At 44.3% G+C, this 24,145-nt stretch overlaps 1 protein-coding gene across 1 annotated transcript in view; it reads left to right on the forward strand.

The window, feature by feature from the left end:
- Pinx1 (PIN2 (TERF1) interacting telomerase inhibitor 1) overlaps positions 1 to 18,229 on the forward strand; it is a 61,744-nt gene extending 43,515 nt beyond the window's left edge. The window contains exon 7 of the mRNA XM_031361288.1: positions 17,495 to 18,229. Coding sequence (XP_031217148.1) covers positions 17,495 to 18,019 — 525 coding nt within the window. The 3' untranslated portion in view covers positions 18,020 to 18,229. The remainder of the gene's footprint in view (positions 1 to 17,494) is intronic.
- The last annotated feature ends 5,916 nt before the right edge of the window (positions 18,230 to 24,145 follow it).

Below are 24,145 nucleotides of genomic sequence, written 5' to 3' on the forward strand. Positions count from 1 at the left end.
CCTCCCTCTCCCTCTCCCTCTCCCTCTCCCTCTCCCTCTCCCTTCCCCCCCCCACATACACCCTGCCCACAGTGGGCTGTACATACTCACAACAGGTTCTCCAGAAGGTCATTCAACAGTGTTGGTCACTGTTCTGGAAAGCCTTTGTATTCAAGCTTTTCTTTTAACCTGAGTTTGGGGTCTAAGAACCTTTGCTCTAGAGGAAAAAACAGCTTCAACCCCAGCTTATTGTTTAAACTGCCCCAGTGGGATTGCTATTCTAAGACCAGATTGTAATTAGTACAGCAAATGTTTGTACATAAGCAAGCGTCATTAAGTTGCTCGCAGCTACCTGAAAAGCTTTATTTTAAGTGATGTAAATAAATGTTTCCCCCTGCCTTAGGAGTTCTTCATGATTCAAACTGTAATTAAGTCATTAGCTGATTTATCACCTAGGTACTGCTAGGTGGAGTCTAAACATCCTATATAGGTTTGGATTCTAAAGTAAGGAATTTCAGTGAGAGACTTGCTTGATAATTTCCCTTCACAGAATAGTTTAGGAGCAGGTTAAATTTAGCTTAAATTAATAAGACCTCCTTGAGTGTGGCTTTGTGCTTCTTGGTTTACATTAGTCTTTAAGCTGTAGTCTTGCACAGTTTCATTGGAACCAATTATAACAATGAAAAAACTTTGTTTGAAACTTGGTCTTTAACCTAAAACCTCTTGTTCCAAATGTTAAGTTTCAGGTTGGAGGAAGCACATAACTTGCTTCCTCTGAAAGATTTAAGTCCTGTTTTATTAGGAGCCAAAGGGCTGGTGGGTCTTCCGTTTGTGGCGCTCCTGCTCCTTCCTTTCTGGGCAGACTGAATGTCTGGGGAGTTCACCCTGACCGAGTCAATCTCTTGGAGCAATAGCAGGGCTAAGGTGGCTTAGACCACTTTGAGCTGTCACTTTTTGACAGGTTCATTTTCGCCACAGCACAACCTTTTTCCTGTCCAAAGTAGCAGCATTGGCGTCCAGCTGTGATCATCTGTCCTGAGTTGTCCAGACCTTCTGTTGTGCTTCTGATTCTGACAGCATCATGAAGTTGAGCCTGGGTTTCATGTGCCAGGCTTTGAAGCAGTGTATGGACCTGAACTCCAAACCATTGTCTGGGGTTTCTTAACAGGATCTTAGTCTATAGTCTGGAGTTTCTCCTTTTTCTCCTACCTTTGCCCTCCATTGGCAGTGCAAGGATTACGGACCTGAGCTCCATCCACCCACTGCCCTAGTAGCTTTCTAACATCTGCATGAGCTTAGATAATACTGAGTTCAATGCATTAGATGCTGTGGAATTGTTGAAAAGCCGAACAGCCACTTAACATCAGTCTGGGTACTAATGTCAGCAAGCTTTCCACAGGAAAGCTTGACAGGAAGTGGCTGAGTGACGCTGGGAAGTAGTAAGTTAGTTTTCTTTTATGTCCATGCATTACTGAAACTTATAAATAGAGTGTGTACTTTAGACCCGTGTACGAATCTCATTCCTAAATTGTTCAAAAGTTTAAGCATAGAAAGTCTGTGCCTGAATGCCTTAAGGTACTCAATCTTTTAAACAATGAATAATGTCTACAGTTGAAGAGATTTTATTCATTGAGCTACATCAGCACCTCACTCCCACTGTTAGGGAAAGCAGATGTTGGTGCAGAAGCACAGCCTCTGACAGTTTGGTTCTGTGTGGACTTCAGTTCCTTGAAGTAGGACTATAATCATGGTGCATGACACCGTATTATTATTGGTCCCAGTTATTTCAAACTTCACTTTGGCAGTCCTTGTGTGGATTTAGAACTTCTAGGGTGAGATTTGGGGTACTTTGTTTAAATTAATGAATAAAATCAGATCTGTGTGTTGTTGTTACCAGAGAGCCAAAACCAGGCGTACTATCTAAACATTTGCGTTTCAGACCACAGTGATAGGCCTTGGCCATGAGCAGCTTTATGCAGTTTCTATGGTCTTAGTGTAATCTCTCTTTACTTCTTCATTCCCTTACTATTGCAGTAATCATTTTTTTCTGAGCTAGTTTCCTCCCTCCCTCCAGTTTTTCTGACCTGACTCAAATGTTTTTCCTTGTCCCACGCTAACCCTGTTGATGACAGATTGTGAAATGAGTGAGACATAGTCCCACTTACAGTATGGGCAGGAAGTCCAAGGCACATACTGTCAGCTGGAGCAGAAGCCTGCAGTGTGATATTAAAGGGCTTTGGCGGGTATGTTAGTGATAGACTTGGCTCACAGAAGCCAAGGATGGAGTCTTCACAGTAGCTGGCCAGCTGGGGGAAAAGAATACCATACCAGCAAAGACACAGATCCTGAGAAAGCAGGTCTTAGGGGAATGCATTTAGATGTGTCTGGGACATGGCCATTGAGGGGCAAGTACTGTGACACTTCTCCCATGTGGTGCTTTGAAGCAGCCATCTGAGAAGTCAGAATTTTACCCGTAGCAAAGTAGCACTTAAGTAATTATCTTAAAAGATAAGGACTCACTGGGGTGATGCCGCAGTTGATAAAGTACTTGTTTCCTAAGTATAAGGACCTGAAGCCATATAAAAAGCTGGGTGGAGGTAGTGGTACATTACTGTAATCTCAGTACTGGGGCCAGTGGGAAGACGATCCTTGGGTGTTACTGGCCAACTAGCCTGGCTTTCTTGGCAAGTCCCATGCCAGCAAGAGACCCTGTCTCAACAAAAGGAAAGGTGGACAGTTTTCCTCTGGCCTATGTGGACACAGTCATGTACACACATACCTACATGCACACACAAAACACATAAAAGTAAGAGACAGAAATCTGTAAGTCTGTTAGCATTATTATTGTACAGAAGTAGATAATAGTTGTATGTGAACATCAGTCTCCAATCTGACATCATCTCTTTCTGTTCCTCCTTTATGCTTAGAACCAATATTTCTCATATGTCTACTTTTAGAGTAGCCTGAGGCCCAGTTTCTATAGGAAAATAGGATGAATCTCTTGCTCAGCTCCTTGATCTAGCAGCTTTCAGAATAATCAGTGTTCCTTGAAAGTAACTGGCAAATTTTCCATTTCTAGATCATTCGCACATTGGAATACATTTATTTGTACCAGCACATCTTAGCTACCATCTTTGCTAATGAGAAAACTTTCTGTCTTTACCTAATGAGAACCTTCCAGGTTTGTTCCCAGGTACTTTCTTGTGTTGTAAACAAGTTTTATTGGAGGTGTGTGAAGAGTGCAGCTGTGGTGTTAGGTAATGCATATGTGGAGCAAACTGATTATCATGGTAAAGGAAGTGAACATATCATCAGTGCCCTCCTTAGGGCCACAGTTTTGCATGTCCTTCGTGGCAAAAGCAGCTGTGAGTCACTTAGCGGAGTCCTCACCGCATAATTCTTAACCTGGTCCTCACCACTATCTTTAATATCTCACAGTCTGCTGGTCTGTGTCTTTGGACCTTCATTTCCCTTATTACTAAAGCCCAGGTAACCCATACTTTTTTTTTTTCTGTTTCTGAATCTTGGGTTTTGTGGGGGCTTTTGTTTTTTAAGATATTTTGCTTTTATTTTTATGTGTGAATGATTGCTTTGCATGTTTGTATGCACACCACATGCCTGGTGCCCATGGAGACCAGAAAATGGCATCAGGACTCCCAGAACTGAAGTTACAGATAGTGTGAGCTGTCACGTGGGTTCTGGGAACTGCAGAGCAGCTCGTATTCTTAGCTGCTAACCATCTTTTCAGCTCCATATTAGCTTTTAAAAAAATCTACATATGGCCAGGCGGTGGTGGGGCACGTCTTTAATCCCAGCACTTGGGAGACAGAGACAGGCGGATTTCTGAGTTCAAGGCCAGCCTGGTCTAGAGAGTGAGTTCCAGGACAGCCAGGGCTATTCAGAGAAACCCTGTCTCAAAAAAAAATCTACATATAAGTGAGGACATGCTGTGTTTCTGTTTTTGTCTTTCTTACAGTATAATGTCTTTTGAGTTATGTTTAGTGAAAGACTTACTGTTGCAGGGAACATGGCATGCAGGTCTCCTGAGAGGAGGACTTTAATTCCCTTCATGGAAAGATTGTTGGGTCATAATGGTAGTCATTTTTACTTCCTATTATCTTCTAAAATGGCCATACTATTTCTTTACTCCTCTCTGATGTTACCTCCTACCTTGTTAAGGTCTGTGGTCACAGCAGCCTTGGGTTTCCATCTCCTTGATGAGGAGTGGTACCTCTTCTGTGGGTGTCGCATGTTGGCCTTTCAGAGAAGCAGCTCTTTGCATTTGCCAGTTGGAATGAGGTGGTATTTTCTCTCCATCAGATGGTACACACTGCATTTCTGTTTACACTGTCTGTAGTGTTGTTCTTTCTTGGGGGTCTTCTTTCCTGTGCAAGGACCTTTTAGTTTGCTATAGTCCCATGTGTTTTTGCTTGTATAACTTGAGTTTGAAATATAGTGTCCAAGAAATCACTGTCAAGCCCAAAGACAAGGCCCTTTCTTGTGTATCCTCTATGTTTTATGATTTCTGAGTTTCCTATTTTGAGCTCATGCTTATGTGTTGTGGAAGATAGGAAGATTTGCATATGGAAATTTAGTTTTCTGGATCCATTTATTAAACATAGACTAAATAAATAATCAATGTGGTATAGCCCAATAACAGATGGGAAGGGAGACATTATATGATCATCTTTGTTGATTCTAAAAAGAAAAAAAGGCATTGGAGAAAGTCTTACATCCTTTCTTGGTGGAAAGTTTCAATAGTTTAGAAATAGGAGAACAATTTCTGAACATAAGAAAAAGACCATTTATGAAAAGTCTATGGCTAAGAAAACAGTCAACAGGAGGCACAGTGGCTCTCCTCCCTAATACAGTTTAATAACTCTACCACCCTTTAATTCTGTTTCTCATGTTATGGTGACCCCAAACCATAATATTTTTGTTGTTATTTCATAACTGTAATTTTGTCTACTGTTATGAATCATAACATAAATATTTGATATATGACCCACACACGAGTCGAGAACCACTTTGTAAGGTTTGGTGCAGGCACTTGTGCCTGCTCACCATCACCACACCTGTTTTGCATAGTGTTGGATATACAGGCAAGGCCATTCAGAGAAGAAAAAGAAATGAAATTGAAATCTCAATAGAAATAAAAAAAGAAATGAAAGGAAATCTTTAAAATGAAAGAGAAATAAAATTATCTCTTTGAAGATCATCTCCAATGATTTCACTAAAAAATAACTGAGATGAAAGATTTTAGTGAAGTTGAAGAATCAATATGGAAATCTTTGGTGTTCCTGTATGAAAATAGTGACCTGAATACTTTTGATATGGCAGTAAGTGGTACTGGGTAGCTTCCTTTCATTCTGACCTAAGATTTTATACATATGCTCTCCCATGTCCAGGTTCCCTAAGTGTTTGGAGACCACAGTGTAGGGATTAGGGTAGACCATATGTTCTAGATCCTAGCCTCTACTTCATGTCACATGACTAAAACGTTGTTTTTATGCTGAAATAAGAGTTTATCATCAGACTACCTGTTCAGATGTAGGACTCAAGGACTTGTGCTTAGTCATCTTTTATCTTTACTCACACATCCCAGTGCCATATAACTCGTCCCTCCCTTGTCCCCTATCTCATGTACAGTGTCACAGAATACCAAAAGTGAAAAGGCAAGTGCTGGGCTGCTAAGGGGGGATAGATATTCCTTGATCTTAGAGAATACCTGGTGGGTGTGTACAAATCACTATGATCTAAAGTCATATAGACTCTTTATGTGTAACATTCAGCCAGCTGATTGCGGAATCAAGTTTGCTTCATTTTATTTTTAAGAATTGCTTAAATCAAATCTGTTGTATCTGTTTACTCCTGGTTGTATTCTTGATTTCTCCTGGTTTTCCAATCTCTTCCTCACTGTTCCATAGTTTGGAGGTATAGTAGGCTGTAGGAGGAAGGCAATCCCTAGATCTCTTGTCCTTGCCAGTAGCTGTCTGCCTGGTGGCATGAACTGCACCTGCTACCCACTGTGGTCCTCCAAGGTGGCTGGGTTCTAGGCAGTCTGCTTGACATGGTGTCTCCTGCTACATTCCATTCCAGTGGAAGATTGATTTTCCAGCTAAGGGAGGGAACAGGTGTTCCCATTTTTTAATGCCAGGGTGACTGGGGATGTGTTCTTACCCCACAGCTTCCCAGCAGCCAGCTGTGTGCGAGCAACACCAGGTTCTCACTGGCTTTCTTCTGGTTTTATGTGTAGTGTATTATTCTTGGGTAAGAACCTGCCCCTGTGAACAGAATGGGAACATTTAAGATTTAGCAATAAGACTCCATCAAGAGAACCATTCAGTGTATGCGTATTTACTGCTTAATCTAGATTCTTCTTCATCAACTATGGTTGCCCCTCGGTCTTTCATCAGAAAGGCCCAGGTCCCAAGAATGTAATCCTCGGTATTACGGGTATGACATGTTACAGATGAGCAGTAACAGCCTTCCGTGTTCAGTATCCCCTGGCCTCATTTGGTCTGTTTCAGCATGGGGCTGGAATTGTCAGCCCTCTGTAAGTGTGTGCTGGCCTGAGAAAGCAAGACTGGGCGTGGAGAGGTTCACACACATGTGGAAGACGTTGGCTCCGCAGCTGGGACTTTACAAGCACCAGCCTGAGGACCCCCACAGGACTGGCCCTGTGCTACGTGCCCAAGAGCTGGTAGCACAAAACTGTGGGCAGGGATCTATACAAGGAAAGCAATGCTTCATTCCACCCGGAAAGGAAGTTATGAAAACCCATATCTGTTGCTGCAGTTTAACAAGCAGATGCAATATCTATGTGTCTAAACAGAGAAAGGGGCAATTTTGTTTGAGCCAAACTATTTTAAGATAAAGGAAAAACTTTCTCTTAGCTCATTGCACACCCCTCCCTACCTTGATCCTCATCAGAAGCTGTGGGAGCCCAGGCCTCCCAAGCTAACTCAGCTCGGAGCCTGTCATGTTGCTGTCTGCTCTGGAAAGTTGCAGGAAGGGCTGATAAGAGGCTGAGGACAGAAATCTCAGCTCTTATCTTTCCCTCACACACGGCTCAGTCCTTTTCCTGTCCTCAGACAGGGGACATAAACGGCCATCTCTTGGCCGCCAGAACTTCAAACAGGATTGGGCTGGCCTCACTCTGGAGGAGCCTAGGAGGAGAAAGTGGGTTGCAGCCACCATCTGCAAAGTTATTCAGTGCCACTGAGGAGTGAGCTGCCTTCTTGATGGGCACATGGAGCTTTTGCACAGCAAGATACTCTAGACAGGCACACAGAAGCAGCAAGCATGAGGAAGGCCTGCCAGGCGCCTGTGCTCTAGGTCAAGGACTGCTTTGTTTGGTTAGAGCTTTGCCAGGACACAGGTTGGGTCTGAAAGGATTAGATTTGAGTTTGGGTTTGTTGACAAGTCAAACTGCTGTTTTTCAGGGCCTTTGTGATAATGAAAAAATGACACCCAGAAGGCCTGGTTAGGGGAGCAGAAGAGTGAAATACGATCTCATGTGCCTTCTGTCCTCACCTCCTGCTGGGAAGGTGGCTGTGACATTCTCTCGTAGGTTTTCAGCCTATGACATCATAAAAATACGGTGACTTGGAACCTTCCATTGACTTAGTGCATGGGAAAAGCTAGCAGAGAGGACCTGCTCCTGGCATGGCCATCTGATGGGATTAGGGGTAACTAGGCCATCACTGTCCTCTCTGCAGTCCAGCCTTGAGTTCCTCCCACTTACCTGTCCCACTGGGTGTCTCAGAAGATGGGCTTGCAACTTCAGACTTGAGTGATGAGGAATCAAGGGTTGATAAGTGTTACTGTCTTTGGAAGAAGTGATTGCTTGAATAGTTTGAATGAACAACTGCCCAATGTTAAGATTGTATATGCTCCAAAGTTGCATCTACTACATAATATTAAAGATCCGGTTTTATTCTTGAAAGCTTGTTAGATACTTGTTGGCTGAAGGCTGTGAAATAGTCTAGGCTGTCAAGCTTAGCTGCTGTTTTCCAGTTGTGCTCTATGGTGCCCTAAGAGCCCCAGAAGTCTCCAAGAAGGGAAGGGAGCTATGGTCTGCTTAGTCAGAGTCACCAGAGTCAGAATTTTAATTCATTTTCAGTAAATTCTAAATGATTTTTCCCTGCCACATTTATTCCTAAGAATATATTTTTAAATGATTCTCTAGACTGACTTTTACAGAGCTAAAGAGAGTCTTAAATAGTATACAAGAAGTGAGAAGGACCTTGGGTCTTTTCAATTTTATTCTCTTAAATTTGTTTACTTGAGTAGCACCCTGACCAATTATGTCTAATGAAGGTGTTGTACTCTATACAAAGATCTTTGCTCTCGAGGCCCTGCTCTCTAAAGTCTAAGTTTAATTAATGTCTTTTTAAACTACTTTGCTTTTTTAGAAAAAAGTACCAAAATTTGAGTTGTCAAGTTTCCTGCATGACTTTCAGTCTCTTGTAGAGGAGAAATGGAGCCAGAACTCCCTGGAAGATGGGAGCCCTACCCAGCTGTTAGTGAAGCGGTGCGTCCTGCTTCTGGGGGAGAACCAGTTGACCTAGAATTATAAACAACAGTCAATTTGGATTATTTTTAGATTTCATTCAAAGAAGTTGGTGCCTATGTCACATTGATCACTTCTGCTCTTAAAGAGCCTCGTTTATCTTGTGGCCAGTATGAGATGAGATGCTGCCATGGGAGTCACTGCAGCTTCTAAGCCCGAGGACCTTTCACGGAGGCTGGAAGCTGCTCTATTCCTTCCTCTCTTTCCCCAAAGGTGGCATGACTTGTCAGTGATTCTGATGTCAGGACTTGAAAAGATGTTGCCATGGAGAATGGTCCTTCTAAAACATGTTTATGTTGGCTTTTCCTAATGAGAGGTAGCTTAAGCAGCTGACAGGCAAGTGGAAAAGAAGTCAAGAAAGGAATGCGCAGCTTTGTTAACATTGGCATTCACGTGAGGAGCTTGGCCTGCAGAAAGTGAGTTGCTATTTGCTTCCATTCTTACTACCTCACAGAGGGCCATTTGTCTGTGTATGAATTCCAGGGAAAAACCCAGTGCCTAACTCAAAAGAAACCTCTGCACATTCCCAGGGTGACCCAGAGTTCTCTTCCATGGCAGATCACTGCGTTTTCCTGGATTATTGTTTTCTGCTCTTTGAAAGCCCACAGTCGTGGAAGGTTAGCCTATGTCATTAGCAAAAGACAGCTAAAGCCTTCCAGTTCCGACCATTTCCAGCTGTCTCCCATTGCTCAAGGTGGAAGTGTTCTGAAACCTTGAAAGTGCCTGCAGCCTTGGGTGGAAGGAGCCATTCCTACTGCCTAAAGTGCAGCAGAAAAGTACTGAGAATTTTTTCCTCTATAGTCACGAGTTTGGTAGAAGATTCATTTTGACTATAGACCTTAGCAACCCCAGCATATGATTCATCTTCTTCCCTAAGAACTTCTGCCTTTCACCTAAAGGATATACTTTACAATTTTGGCATATCCAAGTTGCCAGCATTGCTATTCTTATGCTTTAGACTTGAAAGTTCAGAGAAGTATTGAGAGAAACAAGGGGGCTAGAGACTGTGACTCAGTTGCTAGAGTGCTTGTCTAGCATGAACAGGGCCTGGGTTCCATACTCCCCACCACATAAACCAGACATTGTAGTACACACCTGTAATTCCAGCACTCAGAAGGTAAAGCAGGAGGATCAGAAGTTCAAGGCTGCCCTCTATTTCACAGGGAGTGAGGCCAACCTAGACTCCATGAGATTTTACCCAAAAAAGAAAAAATGAAGAGAAAGGGAAGAAGAAGAGGAGGAGGATCCCTGAACTCAGTATTACAGTATCACAACATCTGATTGCATAGTCAGCCATTAAAATGACAAAAGTGCAGATAGCATATACAGTATAGAGTCACTGGACAAAAGATGATTCATGATCCAGGCAGATGGACAAGATTTCATTGCACTGATTCAGAATGGCAAGCAATTTACTAGAATTTTCCACTTAGTTTATATTCTGCTATTTTAGCAGAATACCTGAGGCAATTTATAAAGAACAAAGATTTATCTCTTGGAGCTCTAGAGGCTGGGAATTTTGATAGCAAGGTACCAGTATCTGATCAGGGCCTTCCTCCTATGGCTGCGGGGCATCACACAGTAACAAACCTATGAGCTCATGTCTCCTAGTCTTGGAAAGTCACTCATCCAAGACTGTGGCCCTTCACTACTTCTAAAGGCTCTGCCTTCAGATATTCTTAACCTGTGACTTTAGGGTTTAGTTTCCAACATGTGAACTTCCAGAGAACATATTCAAACCTTAATAACAAATAGAAACCAAGGATAGAGGGGAGGGAGGGTCTGTATGTGTGTGTGTATGGGGGGGAGCTGACTGAAAAACATCTGGTATTTCCAAAAGCTGACCGTACAGTGGTTTTAAAAGCAGATTGTATTTTAAAATGTACCTATTAGGTAGGTGTTTACTCAGCACCTATAACAAGTACTTGTGTAACTAAAGAGAAAACATTTTCACAAATATTTTACTGAGGAAATTCAGGCTTTATAGTCATTTGAAATTCATGTAGTTTCACATGCTATGAAATAGTCTTCATTTGATTCTCTTGCCCAGCTTCTTAGAAATGTGAAAATAAATCTACTTAGGAGGTGAACTTGAGAACCCACAGCAGTAATTTCTCAGTCCCTGTTTTAGGGAGCCCCTTCTTGGAATCTCTGCACAGTGGGCATCTTACATGTGACTTACATGTTCTATACCTCTTTGTTCAGATGCACACACATCATGCCTGTTAAGTCATGGCACAATTTCCACTCTATTAATGGTATCCCTGAGTTTTCATTGCTTGACATCAAAACTTACCTTCCGTAAGAGGCTTTCAGGTTGTTTTGACTCCCTTATGTACTCCCTAATGTTGAAAGTGATTGAGTTTCCTAAGCAAATTCCTTAGGCTGGCTACTACTGAGGCTTTATGTGTTTAGCCTAATTCTAAATGTATGTGATGGATATCATACAAAAAAAGTACAGGATTTTATGCTTGAACAAGCTTTGTGAGTACAAAAGTAATTCTTTGTCTGTAAGTCATTGCACTCTGAGTTACATTGAAACCGCAAAGGGGATGGATAAAACCATAGAGGTGCCCAGAAGCTCGGTGCTTACTTCTGCCTGAGGCTTCGGACTGCTGGCTCTCTGGCCCCTTGGTCTGAGGCCAGGGGCTCTGAGGGAACTTTATTTGCTGTCCAAAGCCCTCCTTGTGGCTTTCTTGGGCTTTAGAATCTCTTGCTATACAATCCATTAAAAACAGTTCAGTCCAGTTAGGCCATTGATGTGTCCAGCTAATTCCAAGGATGTGTGACAGTTTCCATACCACTGTGCATTTTCCCAGTTGACATTTCCCCTGGAAAGTAAGAGTGGTAACATGAGAGAAATACTTAGGTCATTTAACTGAGGTCAGTATATTGCTAAGGGTCATTGTAATTGGTACACTGCACCAGACAGAATTCTTGTTCCTTGCAAGCAGTGCTTGTCATAGGGCAGGGTTTTGACTGAAAAGATAGCTGTGTCTGGATCAGACTGGGCTCTGCAAGTGCTGGTCCCTTTGGCTTCCTGCCCTCTCACGCCCCTTGCTGGTACCAGCCTGCCCAACAGGTGGATGGGTAGTGGCAGGAGCTCTTCTCCATCTCTCTGCAGTACATTTTTATCTGATGCTTTTGTTGAACACTGTCCATGCCTTTCTCATTAGAGAGTATGCAGAATACAAGTAGAATAAAAATGGCCCCTGCCATCAAGAAATTTAGAATTTTCTTAAGATGTTTGCAAAGCAAGTAAGTAATCAAAAGCAAAAAATAAAAGCAGCTAGTTGCTGGTGTGGGTAGTAAATAAGGGAGCAATCCTGTAAGGTCAGCCTGAGGCTCACACAGGATCTTCAGAGAAGTTGCTTTAGTTATTTTGTTTCATTGCTTGGATAATATCAGAAAAAAATGGGCAGCTTAAGGGAAGGTTTGTTCTCTACCGGATACAGTCCATGTAGCAGGGAAGATGCATGATAGAACAGGAAGTGGCTGGTCATACTACCCCCACAGTCAGGAAGCAGCATGATGAATGTTTGTGCTTGGTTCATTTTCTCTTTTTTATTAAGGAGACCCCAGTGCAAAGAATGGTACTTATCCACATTTAAAGTGGATCTTCTCACCTCAATTAACCTAAGCTAGATAATCCTTCAGAGGTACTTGTGGACATTTGTTTCTGTGCTGATTCTAGGTCCCATCACTGAAGTGATACACATAGCTGTGAGGAATCTAGAAGGAAGTTCTAAGTTCTGTAGGGCAGAGACCTAGGCTCTGGAGCAGGTAACTGAATCAGTCCATTCTGCCCCTTCTGTTGGAAGGTGTGAAGCCTGTATGACATGCAGTGGATCTCGGCCTTGTCTTTATCCTGACTAGTCACAGAGTCACTTGATACCTGCTTATCTCTGACTGCAGTGAACGGATGCAGTCTCTGCCTTGCTGTGATCCACTACAACTTCATTTGGGTTTGTCAGAACTGTTGTGTTAAAAGTCTGGAAACATTGGAGTGTTTTGATTTTATAGACTGTTCCCTTGCCAAGCTTCTTTAACTTTCCACAGACTACTCCAGCACAAGGTGGTGACAGACAGGCTGTTGTGGAAGCAAGAGTTGGTTCATCATGGCAATAGCAATGAAGTAATAACTCTTACCCTTGAGTGCCGGTTACCCTTGAGCTCTGGGGAGCTATGCCTTCTGAGCAAAGCTCACCGGAGATTATTACTGTTGCACCTGACCTCTGTGTCTTAACGTACAAGTCCAAAAACTGCCGGCCTCCTGTCACTAAGATGAGCAGTGATCTGTGAAAAGGGTTGGTGAGCTGAAAGGTTTGCCTCTGACACACATCCTTGCACAGTAGTGTCTAACATTTGTCTAGGGCATCACCTCCAAATACCTCCCTAAGTCCCCTCTCAACTGCTTGCTTTCCCTGCCCCCTAACAAGCTGACTGTTTTGAGAGTACTAAGAAGAAACCTCTCTGGGGCATTTTCCTGGCAATCCATCCAAGGGTACGTGTATAAGTGGTGCATGAGCAGAGTTCTCTGTAGCCTAGTAGAGCTTCTGCAGAGGCTCATGAGTGATCCTCCAGGCCTTCAGACAGGGTACCTTTTCTAGGAATCACAGCAAACTGATATGCATACTTTTCAGCTACAGGCTACAGTCAGTGGCAACAGGCAGCTCCCACCATAGATCCTGTTAGGGTTATCTCTTTCCTTTGCAACACTGTCCTTTCTTTGATGTCATTGAGGTCCTCAACCTGTGCACCCTCCAAGTTCTTGAATTTGCTCATTGCTGATGAGAAAACCAAGTCAAAGAGTACAAGCATGCTAACATGGAGTAGGCAACCCTGCAGATGCCCAAGAGAGGATTGGACTTCTAAAGGGCAGGATTGTAAGTTGAAGGCTAGCCAAGGCTACATAGTAAGTGTGAAGCCAGCCTGAGGAAGACCCAGTTTAAAGGGGGGAAAAACATAAAGAGCTTCTATAAAGGAAATTTACATGTTAATTTGTCAAATTACAAACCTCTTAAGCCTAGCTTCAGGGCATTTTTTTTTTTAAATTACTATATTTGTGAACTGTAAGCTTGATAACCAGGTTTTCCTGATCTTAAAGATGAGTGTTTGTTAGTTTGTTTGTTTGTTCATTTGTTTTTCTACAGTAAGCTGCTACCTCAGCTAATCTGTCCCTGAACTGAGCTTGAAGCCTTGTCTGAAGATTATACAACAGTAGACTTTAGCATCAGGATCTTCAGAAGAGAAACGCTAACACAGCACATAAGTCTTATACAAGCTAAAAGTCAGGGTGCTCTGCACCCCCTAGCATGACATCATGTCCTATTCCTTCCATGCCTATAGATAAGGTGCCTGTGCCCCAAGTCTCTCTTGGGCCCCTGTAATAGACAGTTTGTTCTTCTCATGCCTTGAGCCACTCAAGGAGCTATGCTAAGTGCCTGGCACATTGATGGTGGCTGCCCTCTTCAGTCCAACTGATATGGGCACTTTGGCTACAATTTCCTCTCGTATGTCTCAGTGTAACTATCTCATAGACTTCTTTTGTTCTTAAATTCTCAACTCAATAAAGTGAGGAGCAGGTCCCCCTGAGCTCTGACCTACAGTACATTATTAATTAGGTATTAGTTTTCTTTAGGGGAAACCTGCCATTAGGGCTTTTAAACACACACTGTACTCAACACCTCTAACCATAGTGAAAAAAACAGGCTCTGTGAGTATTCAGGTTAACCAGGAACCTGCTTCATGCACTATCTCAAAAACAAGAGCTACTTCAGAAATACATAGAAAAATCAGGCTTCTGCACTGGCCTCTATAAGCATTTCTTCCTAATAGTAAATGAAACAGAAGATGGGACAATGGAGAGACAATGTGGCCATCCCCTCACCCCTGAGCCCTTTCTTTAGAAAATTGCTATAATAGTTGCATCTGACATGTGCCTGTGCCAGAAACGCAACCACAGCCACATAAGGGAGACCTGTGGCCATTCAGAAAGCCGGGGATGCCCACCTTTTCTCTCCCTGGGCCCAGGAGAAAGCCTACACATCTCCCTGCATTTGTCTTTAGAGTGGGACCGTGGGAATCTTGCATTGCAACTCAGAGTGCTGACCACACTTGCCCACCACAACCTGCCCTTCTTGGACAAATCTTCAGGGATACAAAAGATTGGTACAGATCTCCAAGCCGTCATTCCTCAAGGGAACCTCAGAAGTAACCATGGGAATCTAGGCTCCCACCTTCTTGCCTGATAGAAGATTATTTTCCACTGAGTTTAAAATGGATTTGTGAGTGTCTGCATAGTACCATTCTCTCCAGGGCCTGGCATGTGGGTGGCTCTTGCAGCCCTCTGAGGACAGTATGTCATGAGGAGTGCATCTCTGAGGTGGTGGATCTGTTTGTTTTGTTCTAAGGATGCACTAGGCTGGCCTTCCTGTTGCCCTGGCTTGATCTGGTGGTCAGAGTAAGTTTGCTATGAACTTCCTGGTTCTGGTCTGGCCCCCAGCCACTCTGCACAGAACAGCTGCCAGCACACAGAGGGACCAGGGAGCTCATCTTCACCTCCCTATTAGATTAGTAGTTGAGACCCCAACAGGCCTTTTTAAGAGAGATAGATATCTTGAACCCTTGAACTTAACTGAAATGTTTGACAAAATTATTAGTCATTCCTCCCATTGTGGTATTTTATATAAAACCCGAAGGTGTCAGGTTATTTTACTAGTTTCTAAAACACCACTATGAACCTAAGACATTCTCAACATGTACAGAGTAGAAAAGTAACATTTAAGTATGATGGGTTTTCTTTGAGGTTGTATCATGCATTTAATAGAAATGTTTTTTCAAAAGGTAACTGTTTGCTTTGAAATTAGACCAGATTTGAAAATACTCATTTTCTTATAAAGGTGTATATGTTTTTTTGTTTTACAGAGCCATGGCTATCTATACTCTTAGTGAAACTGGCTTCCAGTTGTCAGTATGTAGAATGGGAGTCCTGAGCATTGCTCCCTCAGGAATCAGATTGCCAGCTATTAGAAATAAAAGCCTTACCAAAAGTTAGATTTCCTGTGAAAAGGGAAGGAGACTCTCCTGCTGGACAGCTCTCCCCACAGGGCTTTGTCCACTGTCCAGGCCGAGGGAGGTGAGTGCTGGTCCTCAGCACTGCCCGCCAACCCCCGCTGAGCTGAGTGGTGAGCCTGAGTCCTCAGCACCTCCCCACCATAGGGATTGCTTAGGCCCATGCTTCCTGGGATAGAGACTCAGGAGATTGAGTAAGTGACTCAGAAATGGTCTGTGTTTCCTAATAGCTAAGGATGATTAATACCAGCAGCCAGTTCCTGCTATTAACCTATTGAGAACAGGAAGGTAATAAGTGAAAGAACAAGGAGTCAGGGTTATACGAGCTGAGCACAAGGCCCAACCTCAAACCTGGCATACAGCCATCAATGAGACCTCTGTTACATTAGTGGGCCACCTTCCCAGTGCCTGTGTCTATGCATGGCTATGGGTGTGTGCCCTTACATGGGAGGCAAGATCTTTCTTGTCCATCAGTCTGGCATTGGCAAGTACTGAGAGCCTTAAGAAGGTGTTTCATTCTGTCATGAAGAATTCCAGTCCTCACTCAACATTTGAGGAACAAAAGGACTGAGTGGCCTGGTTTTGGAGTCCTAAGGCTGCTAATTTCTGTTTCTTTCAAAATAACCTGATGAGATACCAGCAACATTTGCTGACTGACAGAAGTTGTGTGTATATCTGTGTGTGCGCGCCCGCATGCGGGTGCACATGCACTCTCTGGTTTCCTTCAGTATTAGTCTATTGTAGGTCACAATTCCTTTGAGGGTCCAATGGCATTTTCACAGGCATTGCCCAAGACCATCAGAAAACACAGATATTTATATTATAATTCATAACATCGGAAAATTTGCAGTTATGAAGTAGCAATGAAAACAGTTTTCTGGTTGGGAATCATCACAACCTGAGGAACTATGTTAAAAGGTCGAAGCATTGGCAAGGTTGAGAATCACTGGTCTCTAAGGAGGCCAGAAGTTCAGTGTTGCGTGTCTTCCTCAGTAGCTCTCCACAGTCTTTTTTTTTTTTGAAGCAGGATCTCTCGTTGTACTTAGTGCTCACTGATTGAGTGATTGGCCTGTTTTGACTCCCCTATCTGGGATTACAGGTGCCAGGCTCTTTAAATTGGTCCTAGGGACTGAACTAAGGTCTTCATGTTGTACAGCAGCTGAGTTGATTTCCCAGCCACCCGTGATCGTGTTTAAGCTTGCCCCCACCCCATTTATCTCATTTGTTCCACATTTTATTTTTTAAATCTCAAAATTGACTGCATAGTTTTGTTTTTGAGCCATAAGCTGGAAAATGTACAGCCAGTGTCGATTTGATTTGATATGTACTGGAGTTGATGCCCTTTGATAGAACTCTGAGCTGCAGCAGCTACTCAAAGCCCAGTTGTCATTCAGTAGAATGTTGATTCTGCTAAAATTTCAAACAGAGAAATAATTTTAGTTCCACTGAAGTTTTTGAGGGCTACTGTGTCAAGAAAGCATAGAGTCTAATACGTGCTTCCTCGTAGTTGAGAGCGGCACCAGCAGAGCATGCCCAGCCACATGTGCTCAAATGCACGGTGTCCGAGTTTCTAGTTCAGCACAGAAGGACCTGCAGAATCACGGAGCTCTGCATGCATGTCCCTGGTATCTGTGAAAGACTCTGGGATTAATCCTCATTTACACTGTTGTTTCTAGGGGAAGCTTTCTTCCAAAGTCTGTGAAGCCACTTGCCAGATGAGGTCTGTCTGGCCTTCTCCTCACGTGGTTCTCTATGTCATCCCTTGTTCTAGCTTCATCTCAATCCATCATGAGTAGGCTCAGGTGGCTCCTCCTGGCTGCTTCGTGGGATGAATGTTACTAATCACTTTTCACTCTTGTCCCTCAGGATGGCTGCAGCAACTCCTCTGTAGATGAGGCGGACACCTCCCTGACCACGACCACAACCACAACTAGTGCCTTCACCATCCAGGAATATTTTGCCAAGAGGATGGCCCAGTTAAAGAGCAAGCCACAGGCCTCAGCTCCAGGGTCTGACCTTTCAGAGACCCCCGTTGAATGGAAAAAGGGAAAGAAAAAAACCAAAGAGGCAGCAGGCACAGATACAGAGAACTCTCCCCAACACAAGGCCAAGAGGCATAAAAAGAAAAGGCGTATGGAAGCAGAGAGGGGCCCTGTGGCCAAGAAGAGAGACCAAGCTGAGCTGCAGCCTGGAGGCCCCAGTGGGGGCGAGTGTTCCGATGCCTCTGTTGAGGATGCAGAAGGTTGTGTACAGACATCAGACAGCTTGGACGATGTCCCAAAGCCCAAGAAGAGGAAAACAAAGAAAAAACTGCAAAAGCCAGGAGGAGTGGCAATAGACACCACACTAGACAGAGCACTGGTGAAAAAGAAGAAGAAAGTTTCCAGATAACTTGTGGCCTCCAACCACTCACCATTAGCACACTGCAGGGCAAAATACTCTGGCCTGAGGTCAGAGCACAGGGCAGCCCAGGCAGCTCAGCATCTTTTAACATGCCCACAGGTTGCTGCTTTACTCACCACATTTCCCCCAAGTCACCTTCCTAGAATGTTCCAGATCATGGCTTTCAGTAAATAAAATAACTTTTAATAAACAAATAGATTCTTTTTTAAAGGCTGAGTATTTATTCATATCCATACAAATACAGGTATTTGTGTGTGTGTGTGTGTGTGTGTGTGTGTGTGTGTCCGTGCACGCGCTCTGGTTTCCTTCAGTAACTGACTGCTGCTTCCTTCTGAAGGACTTAGTCTAATTAAGGGATTAAGAGGCAGTGGCTTGGATGCAGATGGTTCCTTTTGTTCTGCAGCCAGCCATACATTTCTGCCAAGTGGGAATTACATGACTGCATTCCCCAGTGAGTGTTTTGCTGTGCTGTGTTTCAGTGTTGGTGGGTGGCTGTTTCTTCTGCCTACTGCTGGCTACCAGGGATCTCAGGCCTCCCTTGATGACAGCAACAACTGGGGACAGTGAGTCCCTAGCTCTCATAGGTCACCGGAAGTTCCTGAGTGTAGAGTTAGACTTATTTCTGTCTCATATTCCTTGACCAAATCCCCTGGAACGGGCTTCTTTGTATATAATGATCATTAAGTCCACGGAAAGTTGGATGGATAGAGAAACTAAGGCATGAAACTGATGTCCTCTTAAAGGCAGGCTCTGCATTGGGGCTGCCGTAAGGAAGCTCTTGCAAGTATAGATATTTACGGGTATCTAAGACACCACCAAGCTATGCTCAAACCAGCTGCTGTTGCCTCATGTCCACACTCCCTCCCCTTGCCACACATCCATATGCCTTCTAAGTGCCTCTGCAAGCCAGCCAACCCTGCTGTATGGTAGTTCAGCCTGTGTCCTCTCTGCCACTTCCCTTCGTCCCCCTCTGCCTTCCTTTCTTTCTAGCTCCCCTTGTATTTCTAGTTCCTGGTTTTCCTGCTTGTCCCTCAGACCCTGCCTCACATCCTTCTGTGGCAGTCTTGTGCTAATGGCCATATTTTTCACAGAACTGTTTAGGTAATAGTGGGGACCACTCAGGTAGACCTACACTCAGACTGTAACATTTTGCCCTTGATTTTAATTCCTGGGGTCACATGTTACATGGGAAACTTGGTTCAGAGAGTCTTGATATAAGAAATCCATGGAGTAGATCTAGCCTCTAAGAACCCTGAATGGTGTCCATGGCTTCAAAAGCCAGCCAGCCCACTAGTAACTCAGAGAGGATCCTGGTAGACTCCGAGCCTCAAATAATCTCTCTAGTTTCATCTAGTTCCCTGGATGTTAGAATCCCAAACCAATAAAGCCCCCAAAAGTTTTTAAAGTCACGTTTCTTCATGACTTCTTTGTTTGCCCCATCTTGGTGAAACGGTGACCCAGACAGGAGAGTAGCTGTATGAAATCTAAAGGCCATCTATCTTACCAGTGCATGTAGGCTACCTTCTTTTGCCTTTTGTTTTATTGAGTTTAAAGATTTGTTTACTGATTTGTTTATGTTTATGTGTATGAGTGTTTTGCCTACATGTGTATGTACTCTATGTGTGTGTCTGGTGCCCAAGGAAGTCAGAAGAGGGCATCATATCCCCTGGAACTGGAGTTATGGATGGTTATAGGCTGCCATGTAGATGCTGGGAAGGACCCAAAGGGGGTTCTCACCAAGAATAGTAAGTGTTCTTAACAGCTGAGTCCCAGTTATTGAATTTAGTTCTCTAGATTAGTAAAATGTGAGAGCAAGGGCTGGAGCTCAGTGATAGAGAGTCTGCCTGGCTCCATACCTAGTGTAGGAAAGGGAAGTAGGGAGGGGAGAAAAGATAGACTTGTTTGCGTGATCAGGAACATGTGAGATCCATCTAGGCTAACTGGGAAGATGAGTCCCCAGCAGCCACATGCAAGTGGCTTCAAGTCACCCTCTATAGAGGGTCATAGAATATGATTGTAGTTATAATGGGCTCCTGGGTGATCTTTGTGTATTTTGTAGTGCTGAAGATCAAGCAGGTTGCTATGCCTAGTAACTACCACTCAATGGTCTTAAATAGGTAGTTGGAGGGGGGGGCGGGGGGAGCACATGCTTATTAGCTAAGAGTGGTGTGCGATCATTGGCTCTGAAAAAGACAACACTTTCTCCAGAAGCCTCTGTTTTCATGTTTTCCCACTGGTCTCCCTCTGAGACTGTTCCATGGGTCAGAGAGGAAGTTGGAATAATAAGATAAGCACACAGGGAACTTCGTGTGATGGTCTGGATACTTATAAAATCATTAGCACACAAGTCTCGCCCTTGCCTGAATTACTACACTAAATAAAAATGCAGCAATCCTGCATCCTTCATTGCTTTCCTCAGCAGCCTCATTAGAGGAAAAGTTACCAGAAAAAGAGCAGCCCTCTGATAAGCTACCCTTGTGTTGTCTTGCAGCAACCTTTTCTATGGATTTTAATAGACAATTATCATTAAGCACAGTCTTATGTGCTGGGCCCTATTCCAAGCACTTTAAATAAATCAACGTGTTAAATTGTCATTCGGCTCTGTGAGGTAACCTCATTCCTCTCCCCTTTACAGAAGAGCCTTTTGTGATGGCTGGAGATTTATGCTGCCCTAAAGCCCCATGATGCCCCAGCACCATCTCCACAGCATCCTGGGCCCCTTGACTCTCAATTCCAGGTTCACCTGCCTTGTAGGCCCTTGGGTTGTATCGTCCCACAGTTCGGTTACTTACCTGCACTATCCATGAGAACACACCCTTGGGTGAATTGGAAATCCCCAAAGAGGCCTCCTTTTCCACCTTGGCCCTGCAGTTGATGGGAACTTGACTATGTCAGCTTCTTACAACCTGTGTTGAAGACTGGTCAAAAGAACCTCTAGTTTGCAGTAAATATTGATGCTTTTGTTAGATAAAACCCAAACTAGCATGTGTTTTCTTACACGGGCCAGGCCTCTGTTTCTCTCTTCACCAGTGCCCTGAGTGGCAAGAGCAGGCCGAGACCTGTTTGCTCAGAAGAATCAGCACCAGAAAAGTTCCCTTGCAATCTCTCCCAGTGATCTCAGCTCTTGGATCAGCAAGCAGCGGCTGTATTTAGATTTGAGTAAGAACTTCCTCTCCACCCGCCACCCTGTTTATCTCTCCCAGCTTCTGCAGCCACTGCAGTTTAGAGCCTGTTGTGCTGGCATGGAGTGGAAGAGGTCAGATCGGGTGCCCGGTGTGTGCTTTTACGGTGTACCATTATTCATGAGCAAATTAGTACCATGTCCTAATAAAGGAGGTGACTAACCTTGCAAACAAGCAGTCTATTTAGGAGAGACTGAATATATTAAAATGACTCGCACAAACCCTTCTGGATCCAGCAAAAGGAGGAAAAGGCAGGCAGAGGCATTGTGTAAAGAAAGGAACAGAGAAAGTGGGCCACTCCAGAGTTCATGGAGAGGTGATACTTGCAGTTAGGGACTGGCTAGTGAATGGACTGAGAGTCTAAGTTGAATTTTTTATGTAAAGTTAACAGTAGCGGTGTAAGAAAGCCTGCAATGAGTTCTTTAACTGAGGGAAGCACTTTGTAACTAGTTACATCTGGAATTTTCCGCACTGGATTTCCTTGGGAAAGTGAATATAGATGCCAAGAAGCAGTTATTGTAAAAACATGTCTTCTTGATCACCAACTTTAGGCTTCAGGCTGCTCACAGTAGAAGAGCTGACCCATGAAACTCTCCCCACATTTCCAGTGTGTCCTTTAGAGAAGACCAGTAGAGCCAGAGATAATCCCATTGCATGAGCTCAGGCTCAAGCCTCCTCCCCGCCATTCCAGCAGTGTCTCATCCTGAGAGCATCCTTGTTCATGTTCCAGTTGGGCCGGAAACTTTCAGAAAGTCTTTGCCAGCCCATTATTAAACCTGAACCTGGCTAGGCAGTGGTGGTGTGCACCTTTAATCCCAGCACTTGGGAGGCAGAGGCAGGTGGATTTCTGAGTTCGAGGTCAGCCTGGTCTACAGAGTGAGTTCCAGGATAGCCAGGGCTACACTAAGAAACCCTGTCTCGAAAAACCAGGAAAAAAAAAAAAAAAGCCTGAACCTGGAATGAACTTGTACTAAACTCTCCCTATCAACAACATTTCTAGCTGAAGAACTGATGGCCGTTCTCTATGTGTTCCTTCACACAGTTTGCAATAAGCATGGGTTTTGCCCACCCTGGAGTCCATGTGAATCTCAGAACCCAGCTACCCAGCTACCCTCCAGTGACTCTGCCACAGCAGGTTTGCTGGGGAGACAAGGATGGAAGGAGCTGGAGGACAGCCTACTCCACCCAGTCCCAGAGATAACCCTTTAGCCTGGAAGGGACCAAGTCAACCATTGAATGGTTAAAATGTCATTTAAAATGTCAGTTAGGTGGTGATTTGTCTGGGGGCTCATAGCCAAAGAGTGTGACAAAGGTGTCTGTCTACTCTCCTTCACCTCCTCTCCTCCAGCTACCCTATAATGCCTTCCCCAGTCTCCTCTCCACTCCTTGGCTCTTCCTGCCCTCCACCTGGCGGGAGAGGGTTCCATACACCCTAGATGTTTGGGGGTGTTCCATCCTGTTCTTCCTTCTCCCTCTGTAGAATTGCTCCTGGCCTGTGTTTCTGCTGCGTCCTGGGAAGTTCCTAGTCTAGGAGCTCAGTGATATTGGGCTTTTAACCCACCTCTCCAGGGGGCTTTTTTCCAGCACCTTCAAATCCTAGGCATCACCAGGGAGCTGTGGCTCGTCTTCCCTGGCTGCCCTCTGGACCCACTGCTGTCACAGGAACCACATGCACCCACGGACAGCAACTCTGGTGTGAAGTTTTCAGCTGCTCTCCCCTGTCTACCAAGTATGCATGAGGCAGGGCTGTCCTGGAGCTCACAGCTTAGCACTTTTTCTGGACCCTCTACCTATGGGCACTGCCCTGCGTGCATCTGGCCTTCCTTTTGACTCTTATCTCTGGACATTCTTCCCTGTGTCGTGGGGCTCCTTAGCTCTGGCCGCCTGTTACAGATTGTCCTTTTAGCCCAAAGAGCTTGACTTCCCTACCCTCAAGCCCCCACAACTTCCACAGCCCTTTCTGTTCCAGACTCCAAAGGCAGTCTCCTCGCTCTAGCTGTTACATTTCCACCCCGATCAAAACCCATTTGTATTTAAGTTTGTGTCTTGCTTTCACCATTCCATCCTGTCGGTGATCATCTGTGTCCTTGTAAAGCCCAGGATGATGCCTTAGACATCCTAAGTATAGGAGGGCTCTTTAGGATTTACACTTAATTTTAAACATATATCTTGAGTATGCATGAGTAAGATGCATTTTAGTGACTCATTTCTCTCTCCCTCCACCATGTGAATCCCAAAGACGAAACTCAGGTCAACAAGCTTGGTGGCAAGCACCCTCACCTGCTAAGGCATTCTGACAACCCAAATATTATACATTTTTGGCTTGTGTTTGGAGTGGTTGGGATTGAACCCAAGACTTCGTGCATTCTAGACAAGTTCTTCACCACTCTCCAGGCCAGGATTCTTCATAAATAGCAAACAGATCAGAACAAAACAAGAACCTGTGTAGTGTAGGCCAACAATACACCACAGGAATAAAGTATCACCCCTAGCTATCCCCTCCTGAAGATTCTCTGAAATACCCAGCATGACACATGCCCTCCATGGGCATATATATTTGAACCCTGGCTGAGGTCAGACAATGTGTGGATGAAGCAGGCCTGTCCTCCTGGAGCTCACAGCTTAGCCCTCCTACTGGACTGCTCTGCCTATGGGCACTGCCCACATGCATCTGACCTTACTTCCACTCTCAAATCTCTAGGACATGCTCCCCTGTGCCATGGCTCCTTAGTTTTGGCTAAGTCACTCCATGGGGGCCCAGAGAGACCACTGTAAGAAGCTGTAAAACTGAAGCCTGAGTTTTGGGGAAGACACCTATCACAGAGAGATGTATACAGGAAGTGGAACCAGCCTGACGTTACATCCAGCAAAGCCATTTGAACCTTTTGGTATAAAGTCACAGACAACAGGCAAGGTGCTGCAGTCCTCCCTG

This window comes from Mastomys coucha, unplaced genomic scaffold, assembly GCF_008632895.1.
Source record: "Mastomys coucha isolate ucsf_1 unplaced genomic scaffold, UCSF_Mcou_1 pScaffold9, whole genome shotgun sequence".
NCBI classification, from domain to species: Eukaryota; Metazoa; Chordata; class Mammalia; order Rodentia; family Muridae; genus Mastomys; species Mastomys coucha.